This window comes from Siphateles boraxobius, unplaced genomic scaffold (genome assembly GCF_051911475.1).
Source record: "Siphateles boraxobius isolate OS27281-9 unplaced genomic scaffold, OSU_SipBor_1 12, whole genome shotgun sequence".
In the NCBI taxonomy this organism is placed as follows: domain Eukaryota; kingdom Metazoa; phylum Chordata; class Actinopteri; order Cypriniformes; family Leuciscidae; genus Siphateles; species Siphateles boraxobius.
In genome coordinates, this window is record NW_027508722.1 from 24,597,501 (window position 1) to 24,610,046 (window position 12,546).

A 12,546-nucleotide genomic window follows, 5' to 3' on the forward strand; every position below is an offset into this window, starting at 1 on the left:
AAGTTGACGCACACACTTTTAATAATTGAAACTTTGGTTTTTAATGCTAAAAGTTCATAATAAAACGTAATCTAGTATTTCTCAATAAAAAAGATAAAATTATATTTTAAAAAGTAAAGTAAAAAGTCCTCTAAAAAGTATAATATATTATATATATATATATATATAATTTTTTTATTATTATAATATCACATATTTTAGTAGTTATCATAAATTAGGTATCATATGAAAGCTTACGAACTCAGAATTCATCCTGTAAAACCGTTTTGAAATTGGACGTTGCGTTACCATAGAAACGGTATTTTTTTATTAGGCCCCTCCCCTTTTGGGCATCATCTTTCATAATTTATCATCAAAATTGTTCTAATCTTGACAAAACACATATTGTCAGAAAGGTCTGAGTCTCAAGGTTCCATATTTAGTGACAGAAGTGATATTTGGATAGAAATTTATTAATTTGTTATGGCAGAATATATACAATTAAATTCAATGGAATGCAATGGCACCTGGTGGCTATTTTTGGTATAACGCCTAACCAAAATCTCATGGGAACTTCAATTTTTGTGATATCAACTTTAAATTTGGAACACAACTTGGTTAGATATATAGCTTTCATTTTATAGTAATTTTATAGTAAAAAATATTTAGTAAAATATGTATTTTATATTAAAAAAATATATTAATAAAGTAGGCCTATATTTGATTTACTGTAAATTTTAACTTCCATAACTTTTTCATACTTCATTTTTTGAAGTGCTTTCACTTCAGTAATAATCTGCTGACTGTTTTCTTTAAAACAAGACCAAACTTAGGTCTATATTCAAACGCATTCTTGAATTACAACCATTTAGGTTTGTATGGTGCATTTTAATGTCAATTATCAAAGGGGGGGGGGGGGGGGGGGGCAGTTAAGGGGTTAAGTCAGATGTTTGCAGGCCTGCAAACAAGATACTCTAACCAGGGTCAGATCTCCCAGGGACTAAAATAGCTTTTAATAAATTATTTTTCATAACAGCCATTTACCTTCATTTATAATTGAGTTGACCATCTGTGGAGAGACAACAATGTTAAATAACTTGCCTTAAAACATCTCTGTGGTTAATCAGACTGTGATGGAGTTTACCCTTCATGATGAAAAAACCCTGAGAAGCCACATAATCGCAAACATTCAGAATGCATTTATTCTTAAATAACTTCAGTGCCTTTGGACATCACACAACATTAACCAGCACCATTAATGTCAAATTTAATTTCAATTTATTAATTTGTGAGTGAGGATGACAAGGATTGTACAACCAATAAACCATAAATGTTAATTTTGGCACCAGTGTACAAATGAATAACAGGCGTGTGATATTTAGTCTAAAAAACAATGAGTCATGCAATTTCCATTTGTTCACAATAATAATAAGGATGTTCCTAAATGGCAAAAGGTTTTCACATGGTTATTTACTTCTATTACAACCCATAGATAGCGCAAGTAAAATAGAAACAGAGATATCTGCACTGGAGTAGCAAATAGTGGTTTGGGAGAACAGTGATACTCTCCACATTGCCTGTAGGATTTTAATTAAATCTGGCCACTAGAGGGAAAACATTTCAAATGAAAGAAGGGACTGAGTGCAGAAAAGTCTCTAATATAGGAAGCATTCACCTTTATCCTCATTAAGCAGCTCTAAGTTCTTTAAACTTCTCAAAAGTAATCCATCACAAAAAGACTGGCCTATTTTACCAAACTCTTTGTCTTTTCATGTTACTGTCTGTCTAACTATAGTGTTATCAACTAGTGATAATAAAATATATTATAATATATTTTTTATTTAGTGTACTAGATTTGCATTAATTTTAATAGTAATTACAAAAATATTAAATTTAATAATAATTTAATAGTAATGCTAAACGTGAATAGTAATAATGCACACACATTACTAACAGTATAAATATTAGTTTTTGAATTTATTCAGTTTTTTTTTCAGTTTTAACAGACATTCCCTGGAAACTGCTGACAGAAAATTACCGTTTTTTTAACAGACATTACGTTGTTTTTTATACAGTGTACCATAGCTATCTTTAGATTTTTATGTAGATATTTAGCTTTAAAATATTTTAAACCTTATCCATTAATCTATTTGAAATATTAAATTATAACCAAAGGTGTTGCCACTGTCTTACTATGAACAGTTTGCTTGCAGAAAATGCTACATGGGAGCCCTTTAATGAATTCTCAGCGTTTTGACCTTTCTAACACGTCTTCTGCAGCGCTGCCTTGGTATTCAGCCAGGAATTGGGATTATTTGCTTTTAGGTTTGTTTTCTTCCATGTTGTAAACAAAAGCCTTACTCCTGTTTATTTTACATTTAAAAAGGATTGTAAAAGGATTTTTATCTCCTATCCCAGCACAACCTTCTGAAATCTACTACATCATTCCCAGCAGAATCTCTCTCTCTCTCTCTCTCTCTCTCTCTCTCTCTCTCTCTCTCTCTCTCTCTCTCTCTCTCTCTCTCTTTTTCTGTTTATCCATTTACACAACTCTCTCTGACCTGCCTTCACAAATGCTGTACTGACCTTGGCTTAGAGTTACTGCATACTGATTTGTATTGGTCAAATCCTGCCGTCACAAACCCTCAGATCCCTGTGCACGTGGCAGATGGTACAGTTGAAATTGTGAATGGGCTCTTGCTCTTCAAAGACTGCAATAAAGTTTGCCTGGCCCTCTGTCTCTCAACTCTAATCCCCAGCATGTGGACATCTATGCATCAATGGTGGCAGCACTGGAAAAACAAGCTCCAGTAATGGGATCTATGAATGCCTCAGCAGCACTTTTTTACTAATATAATATAATATAATATAATATAATATAATATAATATAATATAATATAATATAATATAATATAATATAATATAATATAATATAATGTAATATAATATAATATAATATAATATTTTAAATATATTACATTATATTTATATATTTAATATTAAATAATGAATGCACCTCATGAGGTTGGTTGAAAGAAGCCCGGAGAAGCTTAACAAAAGTTGACTTCTTCGCTTAAATAATAGTTTTGACAACATGTTTCAGTCACCTGCATTTCTGTTATTTCATAATTTTGAGGACTTTACTGTATCTCTAAAATGTAAAAAAAAAAAAAAACAGGTATAGCTAGTTGTGTGCAAACTTTTGACTGGTAGTGTATAAACCATAAAATAGACAAAAAGGGAAGTTTGATGCATGTTCTGTTGTTGTCATTCTGAACAATACAGTATGTAAAAAAAAATTCAATCAAAAGTCTCGTGATAGTCATGGGAACAGACATGTGACTACAGCAAGGCATTCTGGGCTTCTTTAGCTGTGTGGTTAGACTGGAATGTTCAGTTATAGGAAACAGATGTTGAGTTTGCTGGCAAGAGCTACCTGAGGGAGGGATTTTTTCTGTGTAACATGTCTCAACAGTTGCGACGCTAGAGCTTTTGAATTCAATATTAATACATTAATAATAATGTTTATTGTACATGAAATAATTTCACAACAATTGAATTGTGTTCACACCGACAAGATCTGCACTTACAAAACATCTAGAAATATAAGGCTCAATCCTTAATGCTTTAGAAAAACGACACTTAAACAGGCACACACCATAGGCTCTAATCAGTATCAGATTAACCACAAAAAAAAGTCAAAATTTTTGTAATGCATGAATGAGCTGGTGTGTATTAATGAAAAATGCTTCAATCATTTAATGTATCTGGGACAAAGTCAATCCTTCCTTTCAGGCATTGTTAATGTGTAATACTATCAAATAAACAGTCAACAGTGTTTGACCAAAGAAATGACATTAAACAAGATACACAGAAGTATCTGAAAGTTTATTTTTAGTGTACATTGATCTAACTCTGCTTAAATGCAGAAAAAGGCACCCTCTTGTTACACTACAGTGACTACACTACAAAAAACAAAGTGTTGAGTTCATAGAAGTGCTGTGCTTTACAGTTGGGTTGTGCTCAACGAATTGAAATTAGTAGCAATACACAAACCATTTGCACAAATTTAACTAATCCAGTCAGTGTTTAAAGTGGATTGAATACATGTTTTTTGCACATGTTTTTTGTTCCCCATATACAAAAGCTGAAATAGTTCTTAGTCTGCTCAGTCTTGTCACCATGTCAGCAGGCTATGATGCTTTTGGCCTGTGATATTTATGGATTTGCTTGTATGTTTGTGAGTAATCTGCACATAGCATGAGCAACTAACAATAAGGGGACTTTCCTCGACATACATTTATATCTTAGTGCTGACTGCATGCCTATAGTACATCATGGGACAATTTTCATGTAGACCTCATACACTGACACATTGTGCAGGGAACTCAGGTTGTTGACTAACAAGGGGAAGTGTTCATGACAAGCTAGCAGGGCCACAGGAGAATGATGCTCAGAAAGAGGTGCTATTTATTGATACCATCAAATCAGTTGAGTTTTAATTCACGTGTCTTCTTCCAGCTAAAACACACCCTGACTGGAAATGTGAGATGACTGAAGATGTACGTATAAGAAGGTTATGAACTAAGACTAAAATGTGCACTACTTCACCACATCAATACTTTTGCAGGATCCCCAACAGAAATGCATCAGCCTGAAAAGCTGGATGTGACTGTTTCTTTTGTTAGTAGGCCTATGACTAGCCCGGCAGAAGTATAAATGTTAATGAAAATCAATGGCAAATAGAAAAAACTGTCGTCAATATATAAGCAATTCCCAAAACTTTAGGAAACGCTGCACCAAATTCAATATGTAAAACTTCTTATTTGTGTAACATTTTGGATCTATCTATCTGGGAACTGTAAGGTTTAGTTAATGATTAAGGGATCTCTAAAATATTATCTTGTTGTTAGTGGTGGTAGTGGTGTTAAATTAATTTTAATTTGTATGGCTTGACTCTAAACTTTATTTTAAACCACACATTAATCATGTTTTACATAAAGTCAATGTTGGAATGAGTATTTTGCATAGATCTCAAAATGGTTTTTCTTATCATGTTCGTAAGAAACTTGTTTCTCAATTAATACTTCCGTCTTTTGATTATTGTGATGTAGTTTATCTAACGGCATCAAAATCTGATCTTGCCTCGCTTAATATAGCATATAATAGAATTTTCAGATTTGTTTTAGGATGTTCTTTTTACACACATCACTGTACAATGTATGAGGCACTCCTGTGGTCATCCTTGTGTGTGAGAACTGAAGGCACATTCATTGGCTTCAATTTATATTTAAATGTATTTATTTTAATTATCCTAGTTATCTACAACAATACTTTGTATCCTTTTCTTCAAACCACAGAGTTAGGCATTCGGTCCAGACTTATTTTCTGGTTCCTCGTGCAAAAAACAACACTGCACATGTCTTCATTGAAACTGTCACTTTGCTAGGTGTTGTTGTTATGTTCACTGTTGTTTAGGTTTATATTTATCTGTATTTGTAATTGTTGTTGATTAAAATGTGTATTTTCTGATCAGTATTTATTTTATTATATATATTATTGTTTATTCTGGTATTTTGGCGGTGTAAAGATTTTTTTTTGTTTTTTTGTTTGTTGATGTAGGCTACTGTTAATTGTAATCTTGTTATGTTTTAATTTTATGTTGTAATTGTGTTACATGGTATGTAAGGACCCCCTCGAAAACGGGATACATACATGATACATCTCAAGGGGTTAATCCTTCTAATAAATTCAATATCAATATAGACATCTCTTTTACACGACCTTGGTAGGATCCACAATTCCCAACTTCCCACTTTTCCTAAAACTGTAACTCGAACACTGACATCATCGCTCTTGGCTGGTGTTTTAGTGATTCCAGATGCAGCGGGACCTCTTCCCTTTCCCGCAACAAGAGTAACTTCCTCAAAACTCCAGCATATAAAAAGGTCGTCGTCTCGTCGACTAACCAGTTTTAAACCAGCATCTATCTTTTGTTCTGAACTTCTAGAAATCATCCAGGTAACCGTTCCTCGTCGTCACTCTGTAGGCTAGTTTATTTTTCTATCATCGTAAATAGAGTTAACATTGTTAATGTGTTTTAACATTCGTAAAACACTTGAAGTTCTGTGTGCAGCTTTGTTGCTATACTTTCGCTTTCTTTTTGTTGTTCAAGAAACTTTTAAACTGAAAACCTTTTAACGCAATTTTTGAATGTAGACAGTCATTTTCTTCTTCCTCACTTCGGATATAACCACTCAATTCTTACTTCTCTAAACTGACCTAAATAGGTTGCAGTGAGGGGGGTTCTTTTTGCATGTGGTTTACGGTTAACACGCACGTACTGTAAGTCGTACGTGCATGTTAAGTATATAGCATAGTGGGTTTACACCTCTGGCTGTATGTCTGTTTTTCAGGGCATTATGTATACATTTGGTGGAATTCCTATTCTCCTGGTGGTGTGGTGTGGACTAGCTCACACTCTGGACAATCTCTCACTGGATGAAGCATGGGAGAGCTGGAAAATCGCCCATAGGAGGGAGTACAATGGCCTGGTGAGTAGCACCCTAAAAAGACTAACAAAATAGTTCAATTCTGTTTCCTCTGGGTTATAAAATAGTTAAAGTCCCCCTGTTGTCAATAATTGTATCCCTTAAAAATCATCTTTGATCACCAAAATTATATATTTGAATGTTGTTTCCTTGAAAAAATTCTTTATGCCTTAAAATAGCTTGAATGTAACTCTACACCCTTGCCTCATTTAGTATACAAGGTTCTATAAATATGCAAATAAGTCCTGCCTCTACTCACACCAGCTGTTTGTGAAGTCAGAAACACCAGCGATTTCAAACTGTTTTTTTGAGATTGCCTTTGGTTCAATGCAGTTTTAAGGAGAAAATACTCAGCAATTATTTTGACTTATGCATTTGTTCATGATTTGTCTTAAAGCATATTATAAACACCACATAGTCATATAAACAACATTAAAAGCTTGATTTTCACCACATGGGGACTTGAATTAGGTTGGTGAGTTTGTATCGGGTTTTTTTATGACTACATTGCCCTAATAACTAATTGCCCCTTGTGGGACTAATAAAGTTGATTGAACTTGAATTGATTGAAATGTACTGGCTAAGTCCCTTTCTGATGAGGCTTTGTTTTTACATGCTCTACAGAAATACTTCTATTCGGTATTACTCATTGTTTGTGTCAAGTATTTACATGTGTGTTTCATGGTGGGCAGGATGAGGAGTCTATTCGACGGACGATATGGGAGAAGAACATGCTGCTAATTGAGGCCCATAACAAAGAGTATGAACTGGGGATTCATACCTATAATCTGGGCATGAACCATTTTGGAGATATGGTAAGTATTCCGGTATACTACTATTTGACTGACGTGAAACGCTTAACCCATATATATATATATATATATATATATATATATATATATATATATATACATGTGTGTGTATATTTGTGTGTGAAACTGCGCAGTTTAAGATTATGGTGTCTTCAACATTCAACATTATTTTGCTGTGTTGTTATCTTACTTGCTAAACCTGTTTGCAGATAAGTAAGATTATGACAACAGGAATGTTTCGTCAGCGAAATATGTATTTTAAAAGCCTGTTTACTGACACTAGATCTAACTTGTTAACGTTTTTGAGGATTGGTCAGCAATTAAGCGATGTCCTTTTTGTCCAATTCTTATCTTTCTGCAGACATTAGAAGAAGTGGCAGAGAATGTGATGGGACTCCAAATGCCCATGTACCGGGACTCAACAAACACATTCGTGCCTGGTGACACAATGGAGAAGTTGCCCAAATCAATTGACTACCGTAAACTGGGATACGTCACTTCTGTCAAGAACCAAGTGAGGAAAATGGAATTACAACATTTTCCTGTAATATTTCTTCATTCTGATAATCTCTCACACGATTAATCATCATCCTCACATTAACTCCTGGTTGTAAGAAATAAGCTTTCAAATTTTTTTTTCCACAGAATGAGGGTTATCATTATAACCATTGGCTTCATCTGTTTAGATTTCAAGCCAACTACAGTTATCATTGTACTTGGTTGCCATCTAGTGGTTTAAACGATTAAGCTTATATTTTTAAATCAGTAGAGTTTAGTCTGCTTCTCAGTAAAGTGCTGTTTTTCTCTTGCTCTCCTCAGGGTTCGTGCGGCTCATGCTGGGCCTTTAGCTCTGTTGGGGCCTTGGAAGGTCAACTGAAGAAGACCAAAGGTCAACTGGTAGACCTCAGTCCCCAGAACCTGGTGGACTGTGTGACTGAAAATGACGGCTGTGGTGGAGGATACATGACAAATGCTTTCAAATATGTTGCAGACAACCAAGGCATTGATTCAGAGGAAGGCTACCCCTATGTTGGAACGGTATTGATCAGCCTTAAAGACACCATGAAATCCAAATTGACAAATTACATTTTTTTTATGGTATATTGCAGTATTTATTATAAATAATTTACCTGTGCACATCATTCTTTTTTTAAATCCATGTGCTCTCTTAATTTTTTTTTAATCAAAATAACTTCCCCTCTTTATATTTCACGTTTAATGGATATGGATATGGATATTTCAGTTTATGATTATGAGATTTTTAATTCATAAAATTGTATTAAAATTAAGAATTAAAATGAAATTAAATAATTACATCTAAATCCATAAAATGATCCAAAGATGGGACACCCTGAAAACTTCCATGAAGTGTCTATAAGCTCCCTTTAAGGTTCTGTAATAGAACTCTTTCTTTTAAGAATGTAGCAACATATGAAGCACTGTTCATACAGTTTTATTGTGTGACCAGTTCACACACTTTTAAACTAAGCAGCTTTCTGTTGGTCAGCACAGCAAATTCACGTAACCAACTTGAGCGGAATCTGCATTGGGAATTTTTTCACCCCCATGTGGAACTTCCAATCATGTTGATTCCTATTTTAATGACTGGATTCACAGTAAATGTGACCACATCTTTATGCTAACTGACTTAGAAGGCAAAATCATTATTTCGTGTCGCTAAGTGTCGCTTCTTAAATAAAAGAAAATTCAATGAATAATTTAAATGATTGAATTAAGGTCAGAGCCAACCAATGATTTACCTGTTTACAGTCATAATTTTGTTCATCTCACTACTGCCCCCTGCAGGATCAGCAATGTGCCTACAACAGTTCAGCGAGAGCAGCCAGTTGTAAAGGGTATAAAGAGATTCCTCAGGGTAATGAGAGGGCACTGACTGCTGCTGTGGCAAAGGTGGGACCTGTGTCAGTGGGTATAGATGCCATGCAGTCCACCTTCCTGTACTACAAAAGCGGTACTTAACATCTACATCTATATTGTCTGAACTGTGTTTTGCTGAAATCTTTAAAATAAAAGTTACTAATAAGACTAAAAGCTTGACCTTTACTATGTCCAAAACCCATTTCTAGGTGTGTACTATGATCCCAACTGCAACAAGGATGATGTCAACCATGCAGTGCTAGCTGTTGGTTACGGAATCACACCGAAAGGCAAAAAGTACTGGATTGTGAAGAACAGGTGAGGAAAATCTGTTCTTCAAGAGAGCAGATTTGTTTAAAATAATAAATAAATAATTTAAATAAAACAATTCCATTTAAAATAAAGTAAATATATAATGTATATTTCATTTAAATATAAATAAGTTAATTTAAAAAATAAATAAATATGCATTTAGTAGTGTCTTCTCCTAATCCATCTGTTTTTCTCTGCTTCTGAAGTTGGGGTGAAGACTGGGGAAAGAAGGGGTATGTCCTGATGGCTCGTAACCGTAACAATGCATGTGGTATTGCCAGCCTGGCCAGTTACCCAGTCATGTGAGAGCTGGTGCTCACAAGGGACCAAACTTGTCTGCTGCTGTCCAATAACAAAAGGGACTCATTATCACTATCAATGTGCTATATATAATAATGATTGGGAAAACACTCTCTAAAAGAAGCCATTCATTTTAATACCTAAAGTGTATTGTGTATTTTTCTCTTGTGTCTTAGATTGTTTTTAACCCCATGCAGTCGAAACTGTTTTGTGCAATATTTGAAATTCAAAAGGGAAGTTTTGATATTGTATATACAGTCTGCTAAGTTTTTTTTCTTACTCCCCTGGTGGGATCTGAGATCTCTGTTTTATATTTTGATTATATAAATTACCAAGGGCTTTTTATTATCATATTAAATAAAACTGTTAATTTTGAGTACATCATACTTGGGTGAAGTTATCTTACTGTTTACCTGAAATAATATCATTTTCTAATGTAAAAAAGGTCACACTACTAACATTTTAATAAGTACAAGTCAATACCACACCTCTGTACAGAAACATTATGTAAATTAAGATTCAGAGAATAAAACATCAGTGCCAACCCCTTAATTTTGAAATCTGAGAACGTTTCTATAAACCATGGTAGCCATAAGATTTGTTTATGAAGACTTAGTTTTAGTTTTGCTGAGGTGGAAGAGAAAGCATCAGAGAATTTATTTGGGGAAGACGAAACCAAGAAAAGAAATCAAAGACAGCACAAACAGTAGAATTAAGAGCTAAACTAGATGCCGTTTAAACAAAAATGATGACAATTATATTCTGCAGTAAGAAATCACATGACCTTAACTGAACCACTTCCTCATCAGATGAATGACACAGCTTTCCCCTTTTGTGTTCACATTCAGTAGTTTTAACTTAAAATCTTTGAACTTTAACTTTATTTAAAAACTCAACCTGAAAACAAAGAATACAACATCAGAACTTCAGTAATACATTCATAATACTCATAATACATACATAGTATGCCACTATTAGTGCTAAAGAGGGATAAATAATATTTAAAAAATGTATTTTATTTCACATTTGCTAAAAGTGAATCAATCACATTTAGGTTCAGTTTAGATACAATTTTACATGAAGTCTTCAGTAATTATTGTTCAAGAAAATTTCACAATGTTCCATAAAGCTTTTGTCCTAAAATATAACCACAGACCACAGATAAATGTGACATGAGCTGATAAATGTTCTGAAAACACCAAATAACAATATACTAAATTCTCTTTTCTGAGAGACAAATACTAATTATCTCTCAGCTTGGGTTGTAAATTCAATTAATGTTAAAGAAGATGTCCCCTAGCAACACACATTTGATCATTTTTAATGTGATTATTTTTTATTCCATCGAAATCAGCACCAGTTCAGCACAAATATTTGTTGAATCATGATGATGACTCATTTTGTAAGTGATCACTGATCAGCAAATGCATCATGAAAGGAAAAAAATAGATCTCATTGTTCCTGTACCCTGGTTATGTGGCTTTTTAACATTTGGGAAATGGTAAGAAAACATGTTCTTCTAGAACCTAAAAGCCATTCTCTGAAACAAGCCAGACAGGTGTTTATGTCATGCTTGTGTGCTCAAATGATGCTGTTTCTAACCACATGATTTCCTCTGGCTGTCTTCCTGTTTCCTGTGTAATTTCATATACCATGTAATACATGATAATTATGTAACTACCAAGTTGTTATCCAGTGTTCTATATATGATCTGAAACAAAAATAGCTATTTGTGCATTAAGTGAAGACACTCTAATGGACATATCTTCTTCCGGTGTTTAATACAAATTTCGCTAGATGGCGACACAAACACGACATGAGAAAACATAATAAAAACCTTCTTGTTTTCAAAACGTGGGAAACTCTTAGAACCTAATGAGCTGCCTAGACAACATTTTGGCGACGTGTAGCCTAGGCAATATCTTCTACTCAACGTAGATTACACCTAATTTAGCAGCTCAGCTTTAAACTGCTGGTATTTCCTTAACAGTTTCAGAGTAAATGGTGTTCGCTGTTGGAAACCCCCTATCAAACTATAATTAAACAAAGCACATCGGACACTTTTTAGGTTAGCCTACAGCATAAAACACTATGAATCTATATCTAATTGTATATAATTAGTTTAATATTTATTAAAAGAATGTTTATTTTATATTTTATATAATTTGCTTAAGGATTAATAAATAGCCTAATTAAAAAAATTATTTAAAAATAATATATATATATATATATATATATATATATATATATATATATATACAGGTCCTTCTCAAAAAATTAGCATATTGTGATAAAGTTCATTATTTTCCATAATGTAATGATAAAAATTAAACTTTCATATATTTTAGATTCATTGCACACCAACTGAAATATTTCAGGTCTTTTATTGTTTTAATACTGATGATTTTGGCATACAGCTCATGAAAACCCAAAATTCCTGTCTCAAAAAATTAGCATATTTCATCCGACCAATAAAAGAAGTGTTTTTAATACAAAAAAAGGCAACCTTCAAATAATTATGTTCAGTTATGCACTCAATAGTCAATACTTGGTCGGGAATCCTTTTGCAGAAATGACTGCTTCAATGCGGCGTGGCATGGAGGCAATCAGCCTGTGGCACTGCTGAGGTGTTATGGAGGCCCAGGATGCTTCGATAGCGGCCTTAAGCTCATCCAGAGTGTTGGGTCTTGCGTCTCTCAACTTTCTCTTCACA

The 12,546-nt window shown here is 33.7% G+C and overlaps 1 protein-coding gene across 1 annotated transcript; it reads left to right on the forward strand.

The window, feature by feature from the left end:
* Window positions 1–5,837: 5,837 nt before the first annotated feature.
* Window positions 5,838–10,385, forward strand: ctsk (cathepsin K). Its single transcript, XM_077214293.1, has 8 exons — window positions 5,838–6,001; window positions 6,397–6,534; window positions 7,224–7,346; window positions 7,705–7,857; window positions 8,163–8,381; window positions 9,150–9,315; window positions 9,431–9,539; window positions 9,740–10,385. Exons 2-8 carry the CDS (start codon window positions 6,403–6,405, stop codon window positions 9,837–9,839), a joined length of 1,002 nt encoding a protein of 333 aa, XP_077070408.1. The 5' UTR covers window positions 5,838–6,001; window positions 6,397–6,402; the 3' UTR covers window positions 9,840–10,385.
* The last annotated feature ends 2,161 nt before the right edge of the window (window positions 10,386–12,546 follow it).